Below are 27,967 nucleotides of genomic sequence, written 5' to 3'. Positions count from 1 at the left end.
ACACACACACACACACACACACACACACACACACACACACACACCCTGGACCTTCGGCTTCACTCCCACGTCTACCCCTTTACGTACACAATCTCAGGGGATGCTTTGGGCTGGGGAGACGGGGAGGGGGGGACTACCCGCAAGGCACCTCTGGGTGAGTGGAATTTCCTGGGTCGATTTCAGCGCTCAGCTCTAGAGCAGCTCCACCCCCGCTAGGCAGCTTCAGTCACTTGTTCAGCTCCTCAAACGGGAATAGTTTCGCTCAAAAACACTTTCCTCCTCCCCTATCTCCGCACTCCCCCACCCCACTCATTTCCCACCGCCTGAACCGTCCCTCCTCCCTCGCACCCCTCCCCCTCCAGCGTCGAGGGGGGAAATCCCTCGGAATAGCACAGGAAGCAACCTCGAACTGTGTCTGGGAGGGAGATGAGTTAAGTAGCCTGGATTAGGGGAAGGGGAGAACTGCTGTAGGTGTTCCCCGCGTCCGCTCTACCCCAGGCTCCGCTGGTGTTGGCCCTTATTATTTCCCCTGCCCCTAGTTGGCCGGGGAGATTTTTGTTCTTTTTCCCCCCCTTTAAACACGAAGTAGTATTTATTTATTTATTTTCTTTCCTTTTTGGGAGGGAGAGAGGAGAGGAGAGAGGGGAGAGAAGAGAGAGAGGAGAGAAGAGAGAGGAAAAAAGAGAGAAGAGAGGAAAGGAGGAGGAGGAGGAAAGAGAGAGAGAGAGAGAGAGAGAGAGAGAGAGAGAGAGAGAGAGAGAGAGAAAGGAAGGAAGGAAGGAAGGAAGAAAGGAAGGAAGGAAGGAAGGAAGGGAGGGAGGGAAGAGTAGAGAGGAGCGCTGAGGATCTCCAGGCGCCGGGAGACACCCTCCTTCCCCCGCCTGCCCCCTCCCCCTCCCCTTCCCACTCCTCACACGCGCGCGCACATTTCTCTCCCCCCTACCCCCCACGCCGGACCCCGCACCTCGGCGCCAACGGACCAAGCCAGCCCAGCAGCGGGAGCCGCAGCGGGATGGAGGCGGCAGCCACGGAGCGCCCCGCAGGCTGGCCCGGGGCGCCCATCGCCCGGACTGGGCTCTTGCTCCTCTCTACTTGGGTCCTTGCTGGGGCCGAGATCACTTGGGGCGGCGGCAGCAGCGGCGGCGGCGCCCCCGCCTCGCCGCCCCGGCTACCACTGCTCTCGCCGCGGGGAGTCGCGGGCCAGTGGCCGGAGCCAGCGGCGGGGAGAGGCGGGGGTCTGGGGCGCTGGCCCCGGGAGGAGATGCCTTATCCCGGCGGTGGTGGCGGCAGCCAGGCGGAGGATGAAGAGGATGAAGAGGAGGAGGCAGCTGGGGAGCGGGAGGAGAGAGCTCCCTGGGGCCGCGGTTTTCTGGAACTCAGGGGGTCTGCCCCAGCTGTCCAAGGAAAGCTTGGTGCTAGGAGGAGTCGCAGGGCGCAGCCCCCAGGCTCCCTGGCCCACTGGGGCAGCCGGGGAAATTCCCCGGCGGACGGATCGAGAGGGAGCCGGGCGCCGGCCAAAGGCTCCCAGGAAGAAGGGAGGGGGCCGAGAGCTTGGGGGGCGGCGGCAGAAGAGCTCAAACTGACCAGCACCTCGTTTGCCCTGACCGGAGACTCGGCGCACAACCAAGCCATGGTGCACTGGTCCGGATACAACAGCAGCGTGAGTACCTGCCTGCCTGTTTGCCTGTGTACATGTAGTCTGCCAGTCTGCCTGTGTGTGTGTGTTTATGTGTGTGTGAGTCTGTCCGCTTGTGTGCATGCCTGTCTCTCCACCTGTCCACCTTGCCGTCTGTCCTTAAGCCCGCTCAGCTGGCTCCGGGGACCGGCTCCCTCAGTTACGCCGGGACGCCGAGAGAGGAAGAGCAGAGACTCGCTCGCCCCACTTTGGGAGAAGCTTGATTGTCCGGCTCTTTGATCAGTCTCTCCCTTTCCCTTCCCCGCACCTTTAACAGGTTAGCTGAGTTGGAGAGATGAAGGCGTGTGCGTTTGTTTACCAACGACCCCCGGGGTGGGGGGGATTGAAGTGGGTGCGGGCTGGGGTCTCCGCTCTCGTTTTTAGGCTGGGTAGGGGGCACAGGAGGGGCGGTGGCAACCAAGGTGCGTGTGTGTGTGTGTGTGCGTGCGTTCCCGCGCGCCGGTGATGTGTGATGTGTAATGTGTAATGTGTGAGATGTGAGATTTGTGTTTCCCCGAGAGTGGATTTGGAGTAGGCACGGCTGGACTGACTGACTGACAGACAGCTTCTCCTCATTCCCGAGGGGCAGGGGTGATGGATCTAGTCCCCAGCTTGCCTGTCTGGTCCTGGCTGCTCAACCCCTCCCGGCTTTCAGAGCCCTTGTCGGTTTCAAGAGACCTCCCCCTTCTCTCCACACACCCCTGTTAACTGCTAACCTAGGTTAGGTTAGGCAGGAGGCGAGGCAAAGAATAAAGTTTGAAGCACAAAAGGAAAAAAAATGCCTCCATCTCCCCTCACTCCCTGGGGGGGGGGGGAAGGAAGAAAGGAAAAAAAAGAGCACCAAGGAAAACTTCACCTTTGTTAGTTCTCTCGCTCCTCCTTCCCCCCCGCCGCCCCCTCCCCATCAGCTCGAGATACTGAGGCTAGTGAGGAGGGTGTCGGGGCCCTGACCCGCGGGCCCCCTTTCCTTTTCTCTTATAGCTGCGTTTTGCCGGACCCTGTACCATCGGGAGGTGGCGCCATTGATGTCGCTTCTGAGCCCCCTAGCTCTGCCTCCCCCTCCCCCGCTCACCCCACCTTTAGTCCATCTACACTTCCCTCCCTCCGCGACAGCTGCAGCGGCCAGGCTATGCTAAGACGCTTCTAGTCCAGAGGGCTGTTTATCCCAGCATTCCTGATTCTTAGAATAAAGTCTTGGAGAATCTGGGGTTCTCAAATTCTACAAGTCTCCCGTTTCCTCCTTCCTAAGACCACTTGAAATACCATAGACCAAAGCACAGCCCCTAGTCCAACCTGACACAACTCTTTCCCCTTCTTTCTGGTTTCTTGTTCGGGTTTTTAAAACGATTTTTTGCGAATGATTTGGGGTATAAACAGCTTCTGGTGCTAGCGGCTCATTTGCTGGTCCATATTTTGGGGGTTGGGAGCGAGGGTGTGAGGGGAGATGTTTTCCCTCCCTCCTTAAAATATTGACTATTCCCATTACCTTTCCTTTAGGAATTTTCTTTTTAAAACCATCGTTTATAAGTGGGAGTGGATGGGGTTGTATTTTTGACACGAAAGTGAGAGGTTCCGCAGTGTTTACTGGAGGGCTGGTCTCCTTTTGGACTGGATGCCGTTCTTAATGATACATAAATGACCTGGGTCTGGATTTGTGAAACAAGTGCAGATTTTAGAAGGATGTTTATGAGGCAGAAGGTCATCTCGGTCTGGGTTTCCAGTGTAATAGTTTGGTGTTTCTTTTCTCCACCCAGTCCTGTCAGTCTCCTTCTTGTGGGTATGGAGGGCTCTTGAAGTTCCATGGGGGCTAAATCTGTTTCTTCGGTGTTGGAGGGGAGCTGTTGGCTACTTGATTTCTGCCAGCTAATGACTCCTACCGTTGACAGTCAAAGCCAGGGATGGTTCGGTAGAAGGGATTGCAAATCCAAACTTTCCCCGTTATTAGAAGACAATAGTGTGTGTGTGTGTGTGTGTGTGTGTGTGTGTGTGTGTGTGTGTGTGTGTGTGAGTGTGATGAGATGTACCAGTCTTGCACAGAAGTCTAACATCACAATATGAGTGTAATGTCTTGGGCTTTGCAGGGAGTATCCCTTCTAGGGGTCTGTTTCCCTTAATGTCTCTCATTGGACAAGCAAAACTACTGTACTGTTTTTCATTCCCACCCACCTACCCATTTTGAAAAGCATGTATTATTGGTGAGTTGACAGAACCTGGAGGACTGCCATTTGTAGGAAATATTTTCAGAGAAGACTGATTAAATGCCATGCTGCATTCTCTCTCTGCAGACCTGTCTATCCAGCTGTGTAGCTGGTTAGCAGCTAGCCTGCATCACCCTGGGAAACCACCCTGGAAAATAGTACTTGGGTCCAGATGTAGACCAAGGGGACTATTCGACTTGTCTTCCCAGTGAACAGTCCTGAAGAGCTTTATTCATTGTGTTCTTCCTCAACATGTTGGTCAGGGAAAAAGACAGTAAAATCATAAGTCTATATTGGGTCCCCTGTCTTACCCATCTTTAGGGTTTAGGAGTGCTGCTTGGGATGCTTTCAAGTAGAAATATGGTTCTTTTGGTTCAGATTTTCAGATACCACAAGTGCATACTTGTGGGAGTCTACTGAGTCTAAGTGCCACAATTCCCTTGCCTGTGCTAGCCTTCAGGGAAACAAAGCTAGAAAGGATGATTTGGATTGTTTAACAGAGTTTCTCCTCTGCTCCCAGTCAGGGGGAAAATAGATATTGTAAATAAAAATCATTGTGAGGTTGATGGATTATTATGAGCCCACATGAAACTGCTTTCTTCATCAATATAAAGGGAAGAAGGAAATAGCACAGCAGGAAGATATCTAGCCTGGGCTATTTTCAAAGGGGTATGGAGAATTCCAGCTCTCATTGAGGTTTTCAAAGAGTTAAACTTTTCCTTCTCCAGGAAGGCCCCTAGTCTTGTTTTTACCAAATATAGAGATCTTCCTGTTTTTGATGCAAATACCTTTGGCCTCACTGACTTGACTCCCCATCTGTAGGGTGGGTATTTTAGGTTCCATTGTAGAAACATCAGTGTGAGTCAACCCTGAGTGGGGTTGAAAGGAGGAGAAAGAAAGGGAGAGGTAAAAGAGAGAGTGGAAAGGAGGATCACTGCCGAATCACTACTGAGCATCACTGGAGCTGGTTATGTTAGAGAGGGAACCTCAAAGCCCCAGGAGAGGGAGCCTCTGCTTTCACTATGTCAGGGTGGCCCCTGTTTTGGGGAGAGTTTTTAGCAGAAGAAGAAAGGGGAAGGGTGGCATATGAAAGGGAATGGGCTCTGGTCCTTGGTCTTTTAAAAATATATTATTAATCTATTCTTGTAAAAGGAGGTGGGAAAGAGGGAAGGAGGGAGGGAAAAGGAGAGAGATGGAGGGAAAAGAGGGAAAAGGAGAGGGAGAGAAGAAAGAAGGGAGGGAAGAAAGGAAGGAGAAAAAAGAGACAGTAAGAGTGAGAGAGAGAGAGAGAGAGAAGAATGAGAATAAGAATATATGTCAACAGGGACTTGATTCAGAAGGAGGAATCTGAAGTCCTTTCCAGATACCTCTAGTCTCCTGGAGCTGGGATTTCTTTGATGAATTTAGGAGTGTTATACATTTGCCTAGGGGAACATGGACCCTGTCTGCAGAGTTCATATGGAAACAGAAAATCACATAGCTTTTCTCTTTTCCATCCAACTGGCATCTCCCTGCTCAATGGGTTGGCAAATGGCTCTTGAGAATGGGAAGTTATGAAGGCAGGCTTGACCTTTCCCTTTATTTCTTTTCTTCCTAAAAACATGCTTAGTACCATGTTCTTCCTTCTCCCTCTCCCCAGTCCCCCCCCCAGCACTCTGATGAGAATGCCATGTTTTTCTATAACCGTTGACTCCCCAATGCTCACCTCAGTGACGGTGAACTTCACATTGCACAGTACTGTGCACAGATTTCAATTAAGACACTGACAAATGCACCTTGGTGGGGAAAATAAAGAGGATATTGATAATTACAAGTGGCTGTCAGGCCTCAGTTCCTCCTGGGAACGGTCTCTTAGGAGGAAGAGGAGATACAGTTTCTCTTAGATAGTCTCACACACTCAACTAATTCAGCTGGACTGTGCTCTAAAATATTTACTCCTAATGTGCAAAATAGTGACAAGTTTGATCAGATTAATTGTATTCACTGGGTGAATATTCTAATTGCAACTCCCAAACAGATTTTTCAAATAGATTTTGGCTGGATTATCCAGCCCTCCTCGCCCCTGTGCACAGTACTGATGTCACAATATCTTAATGCATTTTCCTTCTTGGAGACTTAATAATGAAGCCTGCCTGCCACAGAAACCATTCTTCAGGAGTTTGCCAAAAAAAATCTGTTTTTAATTAATATTACAAGGGGAGCCATTTCAGCTAAGATGTCTCTGGGAAGTAAAATGGAATATTGCAACACTAATTGCTCCTGATAGTTGTCTTTCCTCTGGTCAGGAGGGAAGTGAGGGGCACCCCTGGGGTGGGGGAGCTGGCCAAAGCCAGTTTGTCCCCAGGGCTGTCAGTTTCATCCAATGCATTGGCTTAACTGGAAAAAAAAAGAATAATATTTCCTCCTTGGTTTCTACAGCAATTTTAATGCAAATAGAAGTTGCAAACTACTTTAAGTAGGAGTCCCTGCTAATGGTTGCAGAAATGGAATAGCTGGAATCAGCTTTATTGCTGGCAAAGCAAGACAATTGGAAAGTGGTTTTTCCAACATTGTTGGGTTAAGTGAAGGCTAGAGGTAGGGAGGGAGAGAAGAAGCTGGAAGGGCTATTTTCTTTGGACTTCAAACATCAGTTAAAATGACCATATTTACTCTGGTGCTCATTAATCTGAGACTAGCCTCATCCCTTAAAGAACAGTGAAATAAACCAAATAGCCTGTGATGGGAAAACCTATTTAAGGTAAGCAGTTTAACCACAACAAACAAGAAACAGAAAAGTTAGCAGAGGATTCAGTTCCTATATTACCTGCTGCTTTTCCACTTATCTGAACTTTGCTTAAAGGGTAGATGGGTGAGGTACCCTCAGATATTTTTGATCAGCTCTGGCAATATTCTGGTTGAAGGAACTGTTGAAATGTATGGCCAAAGAGAGATTTTTAGATTATCTCAATTAGCATTATTTATGTTATCTGTGCTATCCCATTTTGTTATGGAAATTGAGAAGTGGCAGCAAATGGGGCTGTGTCTTATGTTTATGGGTTTGACAGAAGCCTTGTGTATACCGATTGTCAATTGTTGTCTGTCATTTCTCAAAGACCATGATATTTAGGAGGTGATGTCATGGACCTCTTCAAGGACGAAGGATGAACAATAACAACAACAACAACAACAACAACAATGCATATACTGAGCACTTAATTGTAGAATATAAGAGTTGGAAGGGATCTTGGAGGTCATGGATGATAGATTAATATCTTCTACAGCATTCCTGTGGTCAACCAGAGGCTTATTGAAGATTACTAGTAACAGGGAATTTACTACCACATAAGGCCACTTATTCTATTGTTGGTCTTCCCTTTTTTATTGGACAGTTCTACTTATTAAAAAGCTCTTTATACTGAGGCAGAACCTGCTTCTCTGAAACTATTATGTAATATTTACTATTTCTGATTTCTGGGGCCAAACAGGATAAATAGAATCCAGGCCCTATACAATAGTCTTTTGAATATATGAAGATTGTGATGGTGATTAAAATAGTAATAATAACTAACAATTACATAGTATCTATTCTGTGCCTTGTGCTTTAGAAATATGATCTCATTTTATCTTCACAACAACCCTGGGAGATAGGTACTATTAATACCCCCATTTTAAAGATGAAGAAACTGAGGCAAATGGAAGATAAATAAATTGCTCAGTGTCACACAGGCAGTAAGGGTGTGAGGCTGGATTCAGGTCTTCCTTATTCCAGGGCCAGTGCTCTATTCACTATGTCAACTGGCTGCCTCCAGTAATAACTCCATAAATCTTTTCTTTTCTAAGATATATACCTCCAGTTCCTTCAAACTATAAAAATCAATAGATCACTAAATCAATAAACATTTATTAAGCCCTTTCTATGTGCCAAACACGGTTCTAAGTACTTCAAGTTGCTTCACCACACTGGTCACACTTTGGAGGTAATCCAATTGATCAGTGCCTTTACTAAAATGGTTGTTGAATGCTATATTCTTTATGAAGTCTAACATATGACTTTGGATATAGTAGGTAAGTCAATAAGTATTTATTAAGTACCTTCTGCATTCTGGTCATGGTGCTAAACACCTGAGAAAATGCTCATTAAGTATTTTTGAATAAATAAATGGATTCCTTCTCATATTAGAAAAAATTAAACTTCTGAAATCTGGCTCCTGACATCATCATTAATCTGAAACTGCTTCTTCTAAAGGTACTAGTGGTCTCTTTAATGGCCAAAGCTAATGTCCTATTTTCAAACCTCATCCTTCTTGAACTTTCTTCAGTCTTTGATATTTTTGATCACCTCTTTCTGGATATACTCTGTTCTCTAGGTTTTCATGATGTGACTCCCTTTGCTCTTCTATTTTTCTAACTGTTCCTTCCTTGGTCTCCCTTTGTTGGTATTTTTTATTCATTTTATGCCCACTAACTGTAAGTCTCCTTCCAAAGCTCTGTCCTGGGTCCTCATCTCTTCTACCTTTATAAGTCTCATTTGGTGATCTCATTAGCTGTCATGGGTTCACTTAGATTATGTATATGATCCACATACTTTATCATCTATCCAGCCCTATTCTTCCTCCTGAGCTATAGTTCCAAATCACCAACTACGTTTTGTACATTTCAAACTGTATGTTCTATACATATCTCAACTCAACCTGTTCAAAACAACTCATCTTCTACCTCTCTCCAAATACTCTACCCTTCCAAACATCCTTATTACTGTTGAGGGTGGTATCTTCCACCTATTCACCCAGTCTCAAAACCTCAGGGTTATCCTGAATTCTTCTTAACTCTTACTTCTCATACATCAGAAGAGTTTAAACATGAGGCCCAGAATAGTCCCTTCCAAGCAAAGTCTGAACCAGATTAAAATATAATTGGGAAATACTTAACAAAATAAATAAAAATACAATGCAACATAATATTAATATGTAGTTTTCTAAGTCGATATGCAGCCTACAGGGATAATAATCTATTGTTTAGTGGCCCCCATTTCTGTTAGAGTTTGACAATACTGCTTTATATAACCAGACAGTTGCCAAATCTTGTTTCTACCTTTGTAAAATTATATCTATATCTATATCTATATCTATATCTATATCTATATCTATATCTATATCTATATCTATATCTATATCTATATCTATATCTATATCTATATCTATATCTATATCTATATCTATATCTATATCCATATCCATATCCATATCCATATCCATATCCATATCCATATCCATATCCATATCCATATCCATATATGAGTTATTGCAGTAGCTTTCTAACTGGTCTTATCCATTAAACTCTCTCCACACTTCAATCCATCCTGCACTTAGCTGCCAGCGTGATTTTTCTAACATGTAGGTCTGACTGCCCATAACAAGTGGTATATGTCCCAGTCATCATCATATGTTCCAATCAGCATCATAAATGTCATTCATTTTTTTTATTCCTGAGGCCTCAGGAGTTGAGTCATAGGTCTCCCCTACTTTGAGAATCAAGCATTTCATTTTCTAGAGGAGATTTGTCTTTAGGCAAGATTCTTGTTTTGTTGGATTAGGGTTTTGACTGGTTCTTTTTCCTTCATCACAGACACCAAAGTTTCTCCTCTATTGTGATTGGCATTAGTTGAAGTTATTAGAACTATGATCTATACAGTGAACATTCAGGATTCCAGAGGATTAATAATGAAACATACTATCTACTTCCTGAGAGAGAAGTGATAAATTTAGGATGCAGAATGAGATATATTTTTGAATGCAGCAAATAAAGGAATTTGTTTTGCTTGAGTATATATGTTTGTTACAAGAAATTTGGCTTTTCTCATTTTTTCCATAGGGTGGGAGGTAGGAAGAGAGAAAGTAGATTTCTGTTAACTAAAAACAATAAAAATAGAGGGGTGGATGAGGTGCTATAGGTGTAGAATGTTGCATGCAACTTCAGATGAGGTCACCATATTGTTAGTTTTACTTTATTGTTTCACTTTATTACAATAAACCTTTTACAGAGTTGGGGCAATCTGGAAATGTTTGAAATGCAAAAACAAAACACATCAATAAAACTTAAAAAAAGAGAAAACACAGATAGAGCACCATCCCTGGATTCAGGAGTATCTGAGTTCAAATCTGGCCTCAGACACTTGACACTTACTAGCTGTGTGACCCTGGGCAAGTCACTTAACCCCCATTGCCCAGAAAAAAAAGAGAAAACACCAGTAGTATATGGAATTATTGCATCGATTATATTCTTTTTAATGCCAGGCATTAATCAACAGACAGTATGGTTTGAATGGATATGATATGGATAAAGTGGGGAGGATTCTCTTTCTAGCTCTAGTACAGTGGATTATGACTACCATTATGTTCTGTTTAGTAACAGATTATATACTGTCATATACTGCTTAAAACTGTGAGCTTCTTGAGGACAGGAATTATAAAGTTTAACTATAAACTATATAGTATTGGGTGCCTCTTTTGTATTTCCCACAGTGCTTAACACAATGCATGGAACATACAAGTCCCTCAATAACTTGTTGAAATGAATTGAATTGTAGGTTTCTACCCATTAATAGATTACAGTGGAAGGAGGACAGAAGTCATGGTCCTCAAGTAGGTCATAGCCTGACTTTTTTTCAATAGTAATTTGCACTTATAATTTTACATAGCTCCTTTCTCAACTGTAACACTTTTAGGTAGGTAGTGGAAGTATTTTGCACATGCATTCCTCTTTTACAGATTAGAAAACTAAAACCCAGGGTGGTTGAGAAATTTGTTCACCACCATGACAACAAATGTCAAAGGTCAATAATCAAAGTAAGGCCTTGAGATATATCTTTATCTAATATATACACATGTATATGTATATGTATATGTATATATATTATTGTCACTCTAGGAAAATTGAGACTATATGCCAAGGTTTATTTTTTTATTTGTTATTTTTCACTGAGACAGGCAGTAGTTCCACATGATCTTAAGACAGAGGGAGGGAATGGTAAATCATTGCCATATCTTTACCTTGCTCATTGGTTGGATCCTCAAATACAATAGAACAGACAAAAATTTACTACACTCTTATTGTATATGAAGCTCTGTGCCAGGCACTATGAGGGTATTTAGGAATATTATAAACATCAATTCCTGCCCTCTGGGAGCTCACAATCTAGAAAGCTGAATAACAATGCAAGGGATGCCATGACATAGTATGTGATTAATTGCCAGATTCATTGTACATACTGTGTAAATTCTTTGACTTTAGTGGAAGGAAAGGTTACTGTGTATTGGGAATATCCTGGAAAAGCTTTATAGATGTGAGTCTGGAGCTAGGACTTATAACCCAAGATGTTTATGGGTAGTTGAATAAACTAGTTTGGTTTGTCAGATCTGAAAATAAATAACCAAAAAATCCAGAAGTTATGCAACCACTGTTAACTCTAAAAGCACCAAAGAACACAGGTTATCACAACTATAGTTAACTCTAAGAAACAAAAAAGGGGCCAACAGCAGATTTCTTTTTTCAACTGGAAGAAGGAAACTAGACACCATGTGTCAGAGTCTCCTCTATGAGACCACCTACTTAAGTGAGACCAAATCTTAATACATATAGCAATGTCTTACACAGTGAACTGTAGTCCTGACAATGAGGAGTAGCAGCAACAATAAGACAAGTTTGATTCATAGCTGGGTTTCATGAATGGAACATGGGTCCTACAGGTGCTTATTCAAGCTCAGGGACCATTGGGAGCTGGTGTGAAACAGTTCTGGGATTTTGCTGCAGCATTGTTTATTCGGAGGGTCAGCAGAAAGGATTGTTATTATGTAAAACTCAGGGTATAGCTTGCTTGCTAGTCCTTAGCTTTGGAAAACAGGGTGTCTCCTAATAGAAAAAAGAGAGGGGCTGGAATTCTTTAAGGAATATGTATTGGGAGCTAAAGTTTGTTATTGTTGGCCTTGGTTGCTAAGCTAAATAGTCTGGTCTTTATCCTTTAGGCAGTATAGTGAAGACTTTAGAGCAGGAGATTGACATGATCAGAGAGGTGGTAGAAGATTAAACATTGGTTTTGTGTAGAATGGATCAGAACAGATAAAAGTCTAGAGACATAGAAATCTGTCATAGAGTCACTCATTGTCAGAGTTGGAGGAAATCTTAGTGATCATCTAGCTCAGCTCCATTTGCAAATGAGGCAGTGGAAGCCTGGAGAGGTTCTTATGACCTACAGGAGTAGGATACATTCATCCTTTCCTTAGAGTACTCATCCCTTCTGCACTTTCTTCCTCTACTTTTCTCCTTTTTACCTCGGCCAATCCCTACTCTTCTAGACATTCTGATTCTTCCCCAGAGGGTCTCTCTTTTCAAGGGGATCAACAATGCTTTCAAAAAGTTGAGGCTAAATGCTCTTTAAAGCATTCGTAAAAACTGAGGTGTAGAAAGGCTGTTTCTTTTTCTTTTTCTTTTTTTTGTGAGGCAATAAGAGTTAAGTGATTTGCCCAGGGTCAAACAGCTAGTAAGTGTCAAGTGACTGAGGCTGGATTTGAACTCAGGTCCTCCTGACTCCAGGGCCAGTTCTCTATCTACTGTGCCACGTAGCTGCACCCAGAAAGGGTATTTATAAGGTCATCAAAGGAGGCTACAATAAGTTCTTATTTTCTTCAGAGAGCATTTTTGATTTTGGCTTTTCAAGCTGTTGACTTTTTTCTCATGAGTTTCCTGCCTTGCTCTCATTTCTTTTACCATTCTTTCATCCACCTCTCTAAAATTTCCTTCTATTTCTCCTACTTTCTCTTCAAAGTCCCTTTTGGGCACTTCCATGGCCTGAGACCAATTCATATTTTTCTTGGAAGCTTTGGATGTAGAAGCCCTGAGGTTGCTATCCTCTTCTGAGGGTGCACCTTGATCTTCCATGTCACTAAAGAAACTTTCGATAGTTCTCAAATTTCTTTGCTTGCTCATCTTGCCATCTTTTACTTGACTTTTAACTCCCTCTTATAGTGGGGCCCTACTTCCAAGCTACATTGTCTCAAGCTTCAGAGGGTCCCAGGTGTTTTCATTTGAGGGAAGGCAGGTTTTTTTCTTGTCTGGCCTGTTCTCTGGTCCAAAGATAACCTCAAGCCAACTTGCTAATTAACCAGCCTGCAGGACTTTGTGTGCTGTGGTGGTTCTCCTCCCCTACCTGGGCCTCCCACCACTCAAGATTTCTTCCTGGTTCCCTGCTGGGGTGGGATAGCTGAATTCCTCTTTAGGTCCTACAGACACCCCTGTATTTTCCACCCCCTTCCAGCCAGGTGTTCAGCCCTCTCACCCTACCTCAAGCTCAGTTCCAGAAGATGCTGGTGCTGCAGCTGATTTGGAGGTTTGGGGGGTAAGTTCCCCTGGTGCTGTGTGCCTGGGGTCTGTGTCAGTGTGATTGTGGGATTGAACTCTTCTTGCGGCCCAGCATGTCCTCTTATAATCTGTCTTTGGCTGGAAAATAATCTTAGCCCATCTTTTTGTAGGTTTTGCTGCTCTAGGCATTGTTTTATTGCTGTTTTGGGGGTAATTGTATTAGGAGCTCTGTGTGTTTAATGCCTTTCCTCTACCATCTTGGCTCTACCCCCAGAAGTCTACTATTTTATTCTATGTAATATGTTCTTAACTCAAATTTTCATATTTTGTTCTTTGGACTGCCCTGCCTTTCCACTCTTAGGTTTAAATCTTCAGATTTAATAAATAAAAATCTTGTTAGCATTGGGTGCATTAAATCTTGCTCACTGTTGTTAATGGGGGCTGCATATGAGTCACCTTCCTTCTTTAAGTAGTGATTGAATCAAGGCTAGTTGCATCATGAATGTTTTGTTCATTTATTTTGATAAGTGTAGTTTGAGTTTAATTATTTATGGTAATGTTGTTCCTCATAGTACATAACTAAATGTGCAATTGTAAATTTGGAAAAAGTAATGAAGTCTGAGTAATAGTTCCTCTTACTAAAGGGCTTAGCTTTTTTAGCTTTAGCTTTACTCCCCTTTTACTGAGGAGTAGGATTGTTCAGTCAGGGATGGGATGAAAATTATAGAGTCTTAATGGACACATATTAGCCATGACTCAAGGTGCTAATTGCACCTGATTTGGTAAATCTTGGTCCTCTGCTTCATAGGGGCAGGCTTTAAGAGTCTAGCCCAAGAGAAGAACTAAAAAGAAAAAAGAAATGGGAAAATAGGAGACTAAGACTTTAGTGGTACCAGTTTCTGTAGCCTAGAGTGATTGGCTCATCTCACGGAGTTAAAATTTGTGAAGTACAAGGAAAACCTCCACATATGAGCCACTGTAAAGAACTGGTTAAGAACAGGTTAAAAGAACAATTATTGTTGTTTGTCCTTCATTCTCAAAGATGACCATGACAGATGTCATGACTTGCAATGAGTTGGATTTAAATGAGGAATGGCTGTGCAAAATCACCAGTCTCATTTTCTCCTCCAGAACCATCTGGGTGCGGTGGCAAGATACATTATTAGGACAACTGGAGATGGCCCTGAACTTTTAAGACAACTGGGGTTGTGACTTGCCCAGTGTCACACAGCTAGTAAACTCAGATCCTCCCAACTTCAGGGCCAGTGCTCTATTCACAGCAGCCACCTAGCTGCCTCTAAAAAGAACAGTAGAGATGAAAGGGATCTTAGAAATAATTTCATTTGAAGGAAGAGGAAACTAATGTCCAGAGAGTGAAGGTGATGTGCCTGGGTTTCACATGGTTTGTCAGGGACACAGCTGGGTCTCCAGACGCTTTCCCACTCAAGAGTTCATCTACTATATCCTGTCATGTGAGAGCTTATATTAATTTGAACAAGCTTTTCAAGTAATCAGTCAAACACCCATCATTCTTCCAGGCCCTATGGAGAAATGTGGATGCAGAATAAGACACACTTGAAGTCCCCATGAGGCTAACAGTCTGTTTCTAAAGAAAACAGAATACAAGTAACTTTACTTCCCTATTGGGTACTCCTACTTTGCTTTTTAAATTTTCTTGGAGAGGAGAATTGAAAGACTTGGGGGGAAACCCAGGTTGTCCATCTTTCTTTGGGTATTTGTCATTGTTGCTCTTTGGAGAAGGGTTCCTGAAGTAGGTAACTATTTTTTTTAAAGAAAACAAACAAACAAAAATTGGCTTTCAGGCTCCTTTGGCAAGCATAGTATACAGTTGTCAGCAGAAGGTTCTGTAGAGATAATGGGATAGGCCCCAAAGTTACTATTTTTGCCTTTGTTCATTTTCTCTGAGTTCTCTTTTAATGCTTAAATGTGAAGTAGGGCTGGCATCCAGGACAATCTGCTGAATATATTTAGCCTCCTACTGAAAGGGAGGGTACCTGCCATACTGGCTAATTAGCTTTGGAGTAAGACAACCCCTTTTCAGTCCAAAGCTCAGGTTTCTCTCCAGTAGGAGGAGAGTAAGCATGAAGGGTGAAGTCTCAGATCCTTGACACAAACACTAGAGGGAGTGTTGCCCTGGGAAAGGAAGAAAAATAAACAGAATAAAATAATAATGATAAAAAGAAGATGACACCTGAATTGTTTTCAAAGAGCAGTAGGGGAATGGGGTTTGGGAAACATGCTATGAAAGTTATGTGTTTTATTATATGTATAAATTTCATAGTATCCAGAATAAGAGAGAATATAGTATAGCTCCAACAAACTCTGCCCTGGTCAGGCAACAATTGGAGCATCATGCTTAGTTTTGGGTGCCAAATTTTTAGGAAGTACAGTATGGGGCTGGGGTGTTTCCATAGGAGAATGACAGGGCTTACTAAGGGACTATGATTATTACTGGAAGGAACTGAGTTGGGGGTGGTGATGTTAGTCTTTAGCCTAGAGGAGATGGACTTAGAGGGGGCATGAAAACTGTTTTCAGCTATTTGAATATTATGCGCTACAGGGAATAGACTTGTTCTGCTTGGCCCCAGCGGATAAAAACTGTGAACAATGAGTAGAAATTGAAAAGAAGCAGACTTGGGCTTCTTGTGATGGAAAATTCTGACGTTATCTCTAAGTAGAATAGACTATCTTTTGAAGTAATAGGGGGTCCCCTCCTTCACTAGAGACTTTTAAACAAATGACCTGGATAACCATTAGTTGTGTATGTTGTAAGGGGGATCTTTGTCAGCTCTAGGTCAGACTAAATGACCTTTAAGGTCCTTTCCAACTCTGAGATTGTATAATTCTGACTTCATGCCCAGAGTGCTTTTCTTCTCACCACAAGCCTCTCTGATAATATCTTCCCAGGGATGCTCAAATAAGATAATGGAAATGAACGTGCCTTGTAAACTGCACAGAGAGAGAGAAAGAGAGAGAGAGAGAGAGAGAGAGAGAGAGAGAGAGAGATAATTCATGTATACACATATATACATAAATGCATGTGTATAACATAAATATAAATATATGAAATTACTAGATTAATAATAGTATTTATTTTTTTACACCTGAAACAGATTCAAATAGATAGATGCTCCAGAACCTTGGACAGCTCCTGATATTTTCCCCCTGATAGCTGGACTGCTCTTCTTTTCTCCCAGAATTGGTCAAAGTCCGTTTGGTAAAAATAATATTGAGGTGCTAATTCCATAGGCCTAAATTTCAACTAATGACCTACTTTATTCCATATTAGATAATTCTAATTCCCAGATATTAAAATAACTTGGATGATTTCTTTTAGTTAACCACTGCAGGATTGGATTTCAATGTCCCTATCTCATCTCATAAAATTCAGTTCAACAGGAATTTACTTTTACTGGGCACATACTGTGTGCCCAGACCTGTGCAAGGTGCTTGGGTTGGGGAGAGCTATAAGATATATTCCATACTTTCAAGAAACTTATATTCGTTTGGAAAACTTAGGAAGTATGAAACAATGAGATCAGTACACAATTATAGTTATTCATCCTTATAATATATAAAGTGCTTACTGTGGACAAAGTACTAAACTAGGCCCTGAAGGACATAGAAAAATAAAATGATAGAGTTTTGCCCTTATGATTTGCCCTTATTGCTTATGATCTGATAAATGTAATACACATAATAATAGTTAACAATTTTGTGGTGCTTTAACATTTGCAAAATTCTTTACATATACTATCTCATTTGATCTTCACAATAGTCCTGCAAGATAGGTGCTCTGATCTCCATTTTACAGATAAGAAAACTGAGGCTAAAAGAAGTTGTGTTTGCCTAAGGTATCACATAGCCACTAAGTGTCTGAGACTGAATTTGAATTTAAGTCTTCTTGACCCCTAGCCTGAACCTCTATCTATTATGTCACCTAGCTGCCAGGGAATATTACATTGTTATATATTGTAATAGAGTGTTAAGTTTAATGTTGTTAGGTGATAAAGTGAGTATAATTAAATATGAATTATATGACATGACCATTAAAATCTTAACAATTAACAAAGGAAGCAATAATGATAACTATAGTTATTAGGGAAGGCTTCTTGGAAAAGCTGGCTTCCTTTAGGTTCTAGCCAGATAACTGGAAAAGTGGATTGAATTTTTCTCTCCTTCCCTCATTCCTTTTTCATACTCATGCATGTGTACACACAAGCATATGTATATACACACACATAAAAGAGCCTTATTCTACCTGAGTCGTGGCTGGGATGCTGGCACACCTGATCTTCTGGAGGGAGGAATTAATTATCTTGGCATTACATTCAATACAAGGGACCCTCATGATGTGCCAGTTCCACCCCCTCTTGCTCACTCCCATCCAGGAATGTCTGTAGCACCAATTAAGACCTTGGGTTTGAGAGCAGCTACAATATCTATCTAGAATAAACAAAACAAGTGAAATGCTAGCCTGAAGCATATTGAAGCAGCCAGCTATGAGGGTGAGAGCACCAGGCCAGGATTCAGAAAACCTAAATCCATCTGGGTTCTACCCTTAACTTGCTATGTAATCTTAGACAGTTCACTTTGTTCCTCTGGACCTCTTTGTAACATGACACATTTGGATTAGGTCATCTCTGAAGTACCTTCCATCTCTAAGATTCAATGATTTTCAAAATTTCTGAAGTTCCCTTGCCAGTCACTACTCTTAAAATCCATGGGGATTTTTCCCTGAAGCTAGAAGAGCAAGCTAATCACCTGGGCCCAATATAGCTAATCTTCCCTTCTTATTCCCTCCTACAATCTCTCTATAGTAGCCTAATCAGGCTCTGGCTGTGCCCAACTGCTGAGTATATTCCAGGTCCATCCAAAGGGGAACTTTTGAGTCTTAATAGTCAGGATATAAATGTTACAGTTGAACTCAACTTCTGATTGAATGCTTACGATGTAATTTCATTTGAAGGGGGAGAAATGCAGGGCTGGGGAATTCAGTGGTCCTGGCTGATTATTTAAAATATATTAGTTCCGATGAAATATTTAGCTTTTAAACAACAAATTTAATATGGTGAATTGCATTTTACTTATTAATGGCAGTTGCAAGGAGATTTGTAGGAGTTGTGCTAAAGTGCACTGTTGTGATATTGCAAAGTATAGTAATTACTGTAATATTTTGTTGAATTATTAATATCTACTATGCCTGCAGGAATAGCAGCCTCTGCAGCAGAATACGTTTTAAAATTGCCTTTTCCCCTCCTGGCTTTGTTTTGTTTTTTAGGCACTTATGAATTTTTTACGGATGGGTGGGAGAAACTGGAGTCAATTACACCATGCAAAACACCCCACATGCCCTGACAGAAAGACCTGGTATCAAAGAAGTTCACACCCAGTCCACCCCCACCCTCAGCCAAGCCTGTTTGCAAAGCTGAGAAGATCATGTTTTGGGGAAAGGGCCAAAATTGATCTTTTTGCAGCATCTGGGGCTGGTGGAAAAATATGTCAATAAGGTGGTACATGTATGGGGTTATCTGCATTTGTATGCGGATTTGGCTTGATATATATGAAGAGAAAGGGGCTACCTACATCCTATGATTTTGGGAACATCAGGAATTGACCCCATGACATTCCATTCATGTCTGAAATCCCAAGATAGTTGCTTTTTCATTTTCCAATGAAAATTCAACCAATCTATTCTGCGTATCACACTGAAAGGAAATATGGTGTATTAGCGAGGGCTAGACTCACCATCAGAATACCTGTTTTTTAATCCAATTTGCATGCTTCCTAGTAGTATGACCCCAGGCAGACCACAGAAGCACAGAAGGAAGAGACCTTGGAGGCCATCTAGTTTAACCTACATTTGGACAGGAAACCCTACTATTAACATCCTGAGGGCAGGAGACCAGATTAATTAGCCTCATTCATTCAAATGAATTTAACCAACAAATGCTTTATTGTGTGGACTGTATGTTAAGGCATGTGCAAGCTCTTTGGGGGATATAAAGATAAAATACAGTCTCTCTATCAAAGGAACTTTCGGTTTAGCATAGACTTTCTTGTCTATACATGCCTTTTCTTAGGCATGTATACAAATGAATATAATGAAAAGCAGTACTTTATGGATGAATGTTATATGAGAGATATGAAGATAGTCCTGGGGGGTATTGCTGAGGGGAGGGCTAGGAGGATGGAGAAGATTCTGTGTAGATGAGGTAGGTATGATTTGAGCATGCCCATGTTGCCCTTTCCAAGCTCCCTTTTAAAAGTCTGACAGGTAATGAATTAATCTCCTTAGTGGGAATGAGTTTTTCAGATTGGGGCCAGGAAGTGGGTGATAGCAGGTAGAGAGGAGAAGAAGAGAAGTCTCTGAAAAGAGTTGCCAGTGGGGAAGAATCCAGAAATATTTGACAGTGCATTATAAGGTAGAGTTTATTTACTCACTTTTCAGTGAAAGTGAAACAGTGATACAGAGAAAGTGGAAATGACTTGGCTAAGGTCACCTAGCAAATTGCTCATGGAGGCAAGACTAGAAGCCATATTGTGGTACCTTCCAGACTAGGGCCTTTTCCCCAAGACTTGGCCTTCATAAGTTCCTGGCTCTTGCTATTTGAAAGAATTGGGGGCATTGGGGTAACACCATTTACCAGCTTCCTGAAGCATTTCATAGTCAGCTTACCTATCCTTCTTATCTTTATTAGAGTTTTCCTGTAATTAAAAAAGAACCTACCAGAGGAGACAAAGGGAGAGGCAAACATTTCCCAAGAAAGCTGAGTATCCAATTTCTCATATGAGCTCACCACCAAATGTCTTTGATGGACACAGGGACAGTATTTTCCTAATTGCCACGACTCCATGACTAGGCAAACTCAAAGAACATGGTAGGAAAGTGGATTAAGTTACTTGTGGGCTTCCAGACAGTGGGATTTACTTTTTGCCATAATGATGACAACCTTTTCTATACCTGTTCAGCCTTTAAAATCTCCAAGTATTTAGAATTATAGAATCCCAGAACTGGTAGGGAATTGAGTTCACTTAGTCCAGTCTTTTTGTCCAGCATAGGAATCCCCTTTAGAGCTTCCCTGATGGGGAATTACTGGTCACTTGCTCACATGATAGAAGGGGAAGAAAAGATGATATAGTTTAGGATAAAGTGGTCACCTAACTGGGAAGTGTCCAATTAATTCATTAATCCAATTAGCCCCTTGCTCTCTGAAATGCTTTCTGTTGGTTGCCCGGCAACCAAGATAGACTTTCAATGCATGCATGCTGCTGGTGAATGGAGCAGTAGCTTTTTCTTCCTACCGGCACTCCCACCCCTTCTCTCTTTTTTAAAATGTATTTTCAGTTTCACAGTAATGAAGAACGTCATCATTCCCCAGCTTCTTCTTCTTACCCTTTAAAAAATTAATTTTCGGATGCACAATAATGAAGAACATCCTAATTCCCTCCCTTTCCTTTCTTCAGGCAGGTTCTCTCTAGACCTCCAGGTCTGATCATCTAGCATTTTGTATCACTCTTCTGAATTTATTTGATTAAAATCGGAATTCTTTATTTACTAGACTATAAGATCCTTGAGGTCAGGGAACATGACTTATTTACTTTTCTATCCTTATCTTTTCTTTCATCTTCTGAATTCTGTGCCTAGCACGGTGCATTATATATAGCAGGTGATTAAAATGTTTGGGTTTTTTTCCCCCATGAAGGACAGGATGTACTGGAGGCCTTAGGACATTTTCAAAGGTTATTTCTATGCCAAGTATTTGTAAGCATGAGCAGAATACCAGAATGTTCAGACACAAAGAGATGCATTTAAACATGATAATAAAATTAACCACTTACATTGGATGTGGGAAAGACAAGGAAAAGAATATGGTTTTATACAAGGACAGAATCTAATGTGTTGTGGACAAGTTGGGGCTAGCTGTTTTTGAGTGGTGCCGCTTTTAATAGTCATGGCCAATAAGGTAGAATCCAATCTCTGTTTACAAAATATCCCTCATACAAAATAACACCAAACTCCAGTGTGAAGTGAATTTTGTATTCAAAGTGGGATGAGATGATTAAAAACAATATAGAAAAAGAAATTAACCTGTTTAGGGAAATAGCCTAACAGTATACCTGTGGAATATAGTGTGTTCCTCACAAAGGGCAGATAAAAATACCTCAGAGAGACAGGGACTCCTTGAATCATAGAATGTCAGAGATGGAAAGGACCATAGAAGATTTTTGTTCAAGTCAATAATCATTTGTTAAGTGCCTACTATGTGCCGGGTACTAATGTCTGGGGATACACAGAAAGGCAAAAAATAATCTTTTCCATCTAGGAGCTCTCAGTTTAGTAGAGAAGGCAATGTGAAGACATGCAGGGAAATACGTACAAAAATGATGTGTGTATGTATGTATGTATATATAAAATATATATAAAAATATAAATTTATTGATATGGATATACACACATATACATATATATACACAGACACATGTATATACACATACATACACACATATGTATAAATTGAGATAATTAACAGAGGGAAGGTACTAGCATTAAGGAGGATAGGGAAATGCTTCTTCTGGAAGGTGATTTTAACTGGACCTTGAAGGAAACCATGGAGGGCAGGAGATAGAGATGAGGAGGAATAGAATTCCAAGTGTTTGTGTGTATGTGTGTAGGGGGCAGTTCAACCCATTGGCAAAATTAAGCCCTGAGAGAACTGACTTGCCTGAGGTCACACATAGTGAGTTCCAGGACTAGAACTTGGGGGTTTGGTGACTCTCAAGTCTACTTGTTGTCCTACTAGACCACTTAGATTATTCCAAATATGCTGTGAGCAGTGTCAATAAATGTGGATTTACAAAAATATATAGTATGTTTATATATGGCCCAACCCATGTGCTGTATACAGCTAGGTGGTTCGGTGGTTAAGGCAATGGGGTTAATGATGACAAGCATCATGGGGTTTATCTCAGAATGTGCCATTTGGCTCAGTTTTACTGTCATTTACTCTGGTTCTATGTGATCTATAATGTTGGTCCACCATTGGTCCCTATCCTTATCCCAGACTGACCTGGTCATAGATGAACATGTAAACATGACCACAGACAACTCTAACCTTGACTACAGATTTATCCCGAACCCTGGCCTTCGACTGCCACCTAAACTAACAATCAGACTTTAATTCTGATCACAGACCATTCTGAACCCAACCAAAGAAAAATCATTCATTCTGTCCCCTTATTTCTTCTCCAGCCCAATACTAGTTGGGCTAGCATCTAAAATAATCCAGCTAATTTTATCTTAAAAAAGTGAATAATTGGTCCTAAGAGGAATGTGAAGGAATTTCTACTATCCTCAAACAGCTTACAGCTTTTGTGTGACTGATAGCAAATTTCTGGAATTATTTTTGTATACCAAAGAAACGTTTTCTGTCCTGAATGGACAAGGAAAGACACATGTCCAATCTGCTCAGTGGAAACTATTTTCCTGGGAAGTTAATTCATACTCAGAAGAGATGATTCTGAGGTGCCATGAGTCTAGCCACAATTGTCTGTATTTGGGAAGGGTGGCTTACAGTTTGCTTCAAGAAGACACAGAATGAGGAGGAAGATGATGGGGACTGTGAGCAGGATGGATCTTTCCGAGCCTCCTGTGGGACGCTGGGAATTAATCAGCTCCCTTTGGCTGAAAAGTGCCAGCTCCTTTGGCAACATTCTTTCCGGCTACAAATCACTCCACTGTCTCCAGCCACCTTCAGAAGAGGGAGCATCTCAATTGAGCTGCTGGCGACTGTGCCTCCCTCTCAAGGGAGGCTCTTTCTGATGGCAATGCATCTGTTCCTGCATTTCCAAGGACTTCGGACCAAGGTAGTGTTTAATTCTCCAGCTACTGTGCCATCAGGCTATTTGACAGCCTCTTCCCCAGTCTCAGAAGGCCTTTCTTTTCCCCTAGTCCTGCTTGTTTCAGAGTAGGACACCTCCCAAAAGCCCAGCCCCTTGGAACACAAACCCTTCTGGGAAGGGTTTGCAGGTCAGTTTCTGTTCTCTCTAAAAAGAAAACCTCACATGGGGTGATGGCTTTTTCCACTCAGATTTCTGGTGATGGAAATAGCTCTCCAACTCATGGTCTGTTTCTTTGGAATTATTGGGATATGCTATAATCTTACAAGGAAGGGCTCTGGTTAGGGTCCTCAAACAACGCATGGCTTTTGGGGAGCACCCACTTTTTTGATCCTCCCAGACTAAAGGATAGAATTACTATTACCCCTGCTCCCTGAACCTTACTAATGCCTTCTTTTGGGACTAAGCTAACTGGTATTGTTTGGACCTTTTGAATCCTCTTCTTTCCAAAAGCAATCAAATAACCATGAAACTGCCTTGAAGCCTTTTTTTCCCTTCTACTCTCTACCCTCAGAATGCCAGTTTTCCATTCCCTGGGACAGGCCTACAGGGAAGCTCTCTCCTCACTTTAATCTCTGTTCAGGATGCATCTGGCGCCAGATTTCATTCAACCATATCACAATCCCTTCTTTATGACATCATTGCTCATCACCATGGAAACATTTCCAGAGTCACAGAGACTGGATTGTGGCATCATTGAAAGCATCAGGCAGGAGGAGGAGAGAGGAGGAAATGCGGGGTGGGAGGAGCGATGGGAAGTCCAACCCAACAATAAAGATAACACGGCAGGGAAAACATTATTTTTCTTTCTTTTATATTTATATATTGGATCTTCTTACCACAATAAAACCCTCTGGAATGTGAGGAAAAGGCTGTCTTCACAGGAAAAACTCCTGCCCTTGGTCAGTTTTGACTGCAAGAGTTTGAGGTGCGATGGATCAATACCCTTGCTAGTCAAATAAAACTCAAAGGGAGGTAGATAGAGGTTAGAATCACAGAGTAATAAAATATTAGTGCTGGAAGAGGCCTAAAAGACGATCCAGTTCAACTACTTTACAAATGAGGAAACCGAGGCCTGGAGGGGGGGGGCAAGTGGGTCCCCTAAGGCCATGCAGTAAGTTAGTGGCAGAGCTGGGTTTCCTCTGATTCTATGGTTCCTTGCTTCTCTAACTGTAACAAATACAGGTGCTAAGGAAATAGAATTCCTGCAGTAGGTGCTTGCCTCTGGCATATAAGAATGTGGGAGGCTAAAGTGCCTAAGGAGACTGAATGAAAGGGAAGAGGTTGGACCTGGCATGTTCCCTCTTACACAGCAAGGTGGATTGAGGAATGGGAAATTTGGAACTTCTTTTTTCTCTAGTATCACTCTTTTGAGAATCCTCCTAGTCTGGGCCACATCCCACCAGCTACACTGAATGCTTTGTGGGTTGATGAATTGGTAGTACTGCCTACCTTAAACAAAGTGGTGGACAGCACACTCATAATATTATATTCGATTTTGAATATTTATTCTAATTTTTATTAAAGTTACCAATTTACATGTCTTGTCTTCCTTCTTAGACTCTTAAGTCCTCTGAAGGCAGGAACTGAGATTCCTTCATCTTATGTTTCACATATCACCCTATATAATAAGCTCTCAGTAAGTGCTGGGTGAATTAATTAGATTAGTTAATTAAACTTGTTCCTACTCTGTAGGCAGAAAGAAGCTGGAAAGATCACCAAACTCATCTCCATCACTAACAATCTTTGTGGCCGTGGGCCAGTTTCTTAAACTTTGAGTCGATTTCCTTATCTGTGAAATGGTGATATACCTGTAGTCCCTACTCATGTTGTTGAAAGGGAATTGTAGAAATTCCATAGAAATGGAAGTTAGTGCTGGAGCACTGATTTCCAGGGGTTTGCTCTGTGAAGATGAAAGGAACCACCTCCAGATTTCTTTGGAACCCTCTCTGTTTATAAAACCAAACAGACTCTTTCCCTTGTGGTCAATGATAGATCTCCACTGACCAGCTCTGAGGAGGAGGCTGGCTTATATGTTTTCTCTGCAGTGTTGGCTAGTAATGGTACCTCTTTTGGTTAGCACAGCAATTCTTAGGTGTTCGCTGCCACAGAGCTAGCATTTGGGTTTTCAACTCTGATCCTATAGAGAAAAGGAGAGAAAGTAGAGTCTGTGTCTGAAGATGTCTGGAGCAAGGCTACTTTTTCCCCCTCCACAAGTGAATCAAGATCAGACTATATTATTCCTTCAGGGAGGGTGCTCATATGGGGCCTGGGGCAGAGACTATAGATTCTCTGCGACATGGATTCCTATTTACAATTCTGGGTAGAGGAGAGAAAATTGAAGTAGAAGAAAAGAAGGAAAGTTAGAATTTTTTTTTTTGGAAATGTGAATGGTAATTTATCTTGCAGCATTTTAAAATATTCAGGATGCCTCAACAACATTAACCAGCCTGTCAGATTTGCCTGTGGAGATAGTGTCACTGTTGCATAAGAATATGGGGTGTGTATGTGTGTGTGTGTGTGTGTGTGTGTGTGTGTGTGTGTGTGTGTGTGTGTAGGGGTGAGGGGTGGAAACAGGCTGAGGCCTGGGAGTTTACCTGAGTACTCAGTCAACATTTAAGCTGAGTAAGCCTTTTTTTTAAACCAAGTGCATTTATTAAACTAGCCCATGTAGAGGGGGAACAAGATCTGTATTTGACTGGCTCAGTCTTTGGAGCATGGTGCTAACCAAGGTTTTCCATCTGATTTCTCTTTCTTCAAAGCTCAGCACAAATGTGATTCTTCCTGGACAACATTCAGACCTTTAAATGTTGCTTCCCCCATTAGAATCTAAAGGATGTTTTGGTTTTGTGTTTGTATCCCCAGTACACGGCACATCTGTGTGTGTGCAGTCATTTTTCAGTTGTGTCCAACTCTTTGTAATCCCTATTTGGGGTTTTGTTAGCGAAGATACTGGAGTGATTTGCCATTTCCTTCTGCAACTTATTTTACAGATGAGGAAACTGGGGCAAACAGGATTAAGTGTCTTGCCCAGAGTCACATAGCCAGTGTTTGAGGCCAGATTTGGACTCAGGAAAATGAATCTTCTTAACTCCAGGCCCAGTACTCTATCCACTGCAACACCTTGCTGCCCCTTACATGGCATATAGTAGGGTTTAACAAATAATTTTCATTCATTGCTGATCACTCCAAGTGTTTTCTTCTTTCTTTGAACTCCAGAATATTGTCATAAATTGATTATATTTTAATTTTTATTAAAGGCATCTGTAGACATTTCTTATCTACCTTATTAGACTATAAGCTTTTTGAAGGCAGGTGCTGGGCCATAGTCTTCTTTATATACCACCCAGTACCCAGCAAACACATGGCCTTGCAGAGAGAAAGTATTCAGAAAGTGCCAGTTGAATTGAGTTGAACTTGTTGAACCTCTCTATTGAGAGGCCTTGTGGTTTTAGTGAAATGAGCATCAGGAATCAGAAGATTTGGGTTTAAATCCCAGCTCTGCTTCTGTGGTTATGGTCATGTGACCACAACTTTATGGGCCTTTGTTTCCTAGTATGAGAGAGATGGACTAGATGATTTCAATGGTTCCATAATAACTTTATCCTATAGTAACCATAAAACAACTTAAAATGGTGGTGGTGGTGGTGGTGGTGGCGGCCTAGATAGTGTCAGAAATCTCTTCCAGCTCCAGAATTCTGCCCATCCTGGAAGTGTGACCACCATCTTTGTGTATGAAAGATGTCACAGGGCTGGGCATTTTCTATAACAAGTTAAACAGACTTGACCTTTGCTCTCTAGTGGCTCATAGGTCAGTACTCACTACACTGATGCAGATGAATGATGGGAATAATTATAATAATCTCACACGTTGAAATAACATATTTTAATTACTAAGTAACTTTATATAGGTTTATCATCATTTACCCTCATGCCAATTCTTTGTAAAAGGTATCTTTATCCCCCTGTTGCAAATGAGGAAATGAGGGTTGAGTAACTTGCACAAGGACAATGGTAGAGGGGAGACTAGAGCCCACATCTATTGATTACTATTGCCTAGTGCTTATGGAGACTGAAGTGGGAAAGAACCATGCCATATATGCTTGGATCAGTTTTCCTGGTGGCACAGTTCGATTTCTGGTTGTTAAGCCAGTCTTGTCCTGTTCAACCCATAGTACTTTTGTGTCAATCCATTTTCTCACTAAACATTTTTTCCTGGCCTAAATTGCCTGCTGATAAAGGGACATTGCCAGTGTTCTCATCTCTAAACCTTCTTGTCCTTCATATGGGGACACTGTCCTCCCAACACCAGTTGGTGCCCAGTCAGCCAGGACCTGCTTCCTTCTTCTTGTAAAATACTTGCCAAAGAGGCTCTGAGGGAGTGGATCTCTGAGTGCCCGGCCTTCTCTTAAGTCACTGAAGCCAGAGAGCCTTCTGCTGACCTTCTTTTAATTGCTAATAATTATTCAGTTTTATGTAGCCTGGGGTGATAAATATTCATAAATGGTGCAGTGCATTAGTATTAGGTCCTTTAGGCCATTGTGTTTTTAATTAAACTGAAATATGGAATTAAAAGCAATAAAATGAAATGGTAAGATGAGACTATATATGTGTGTGTGTATGTATATGTTAATATCATGTTAGTCCTAATACTGTCTGTCCTTGAATATGATCCACATCCCTGAAAAGGAAAATAATATAGGTATATTCTACAAAAGAACATTGTTTATAGGTTGTGCTCAGATTTTACACAAGCCAGATATGGGAAATATGTATGGCCAGATTTCTTTCAACATGACATTCACACACAAATGTATACACACACACACATCCTTCACTA

The 27,967-nt window shown here is 41.9% G+C and overlaps 1 protein-coding gene across 1 annotated transcript in view; it reads left to right on the top strand.

Moving 5' to 3' along the window:
* Positions 1-963: 963 nt before the first annotated feature.
* The window catches only part of SORCS3 (sortilin related VPS10 domain containing receptor 3), a 690,926-nt gene continuing 663,922 nt past the window's right edge, over positions 964-27,967 (top strand). The window contains exon 1 of the mRNA XM_043989102.1: positions 964-1,660. Within this exon, the coding sequence (XP_043845037.1) occupies positions 1,013-1,660 (648 nt within the window). The 5' untranslated portion in view covers positions 964-1,012. The remainder of the gene's footprint in view (positions 1,661-27,967) is intronic.

Source organism: Dromiciops gliroides, chromosome 2 (genome assembly GCF_019393635.1).
Source record: "Dromiciops gliroides isolate mDroGli1 chromosome 2, mDroGli1.pri, whole genome shotgun sequence".
In the NCBI taxonomy this organism is placed as follows: Eukaryota; Metazoa; Chordata; class Mammalia; order Microbiotheria; family Microbiotheriidae; genus Dromiciops; species Dromiciops gliroides.
Note: the sequence above shows the minus strand (reverse complement) of the source record. Positions and strands in the feature narration are given on the sequence as shown.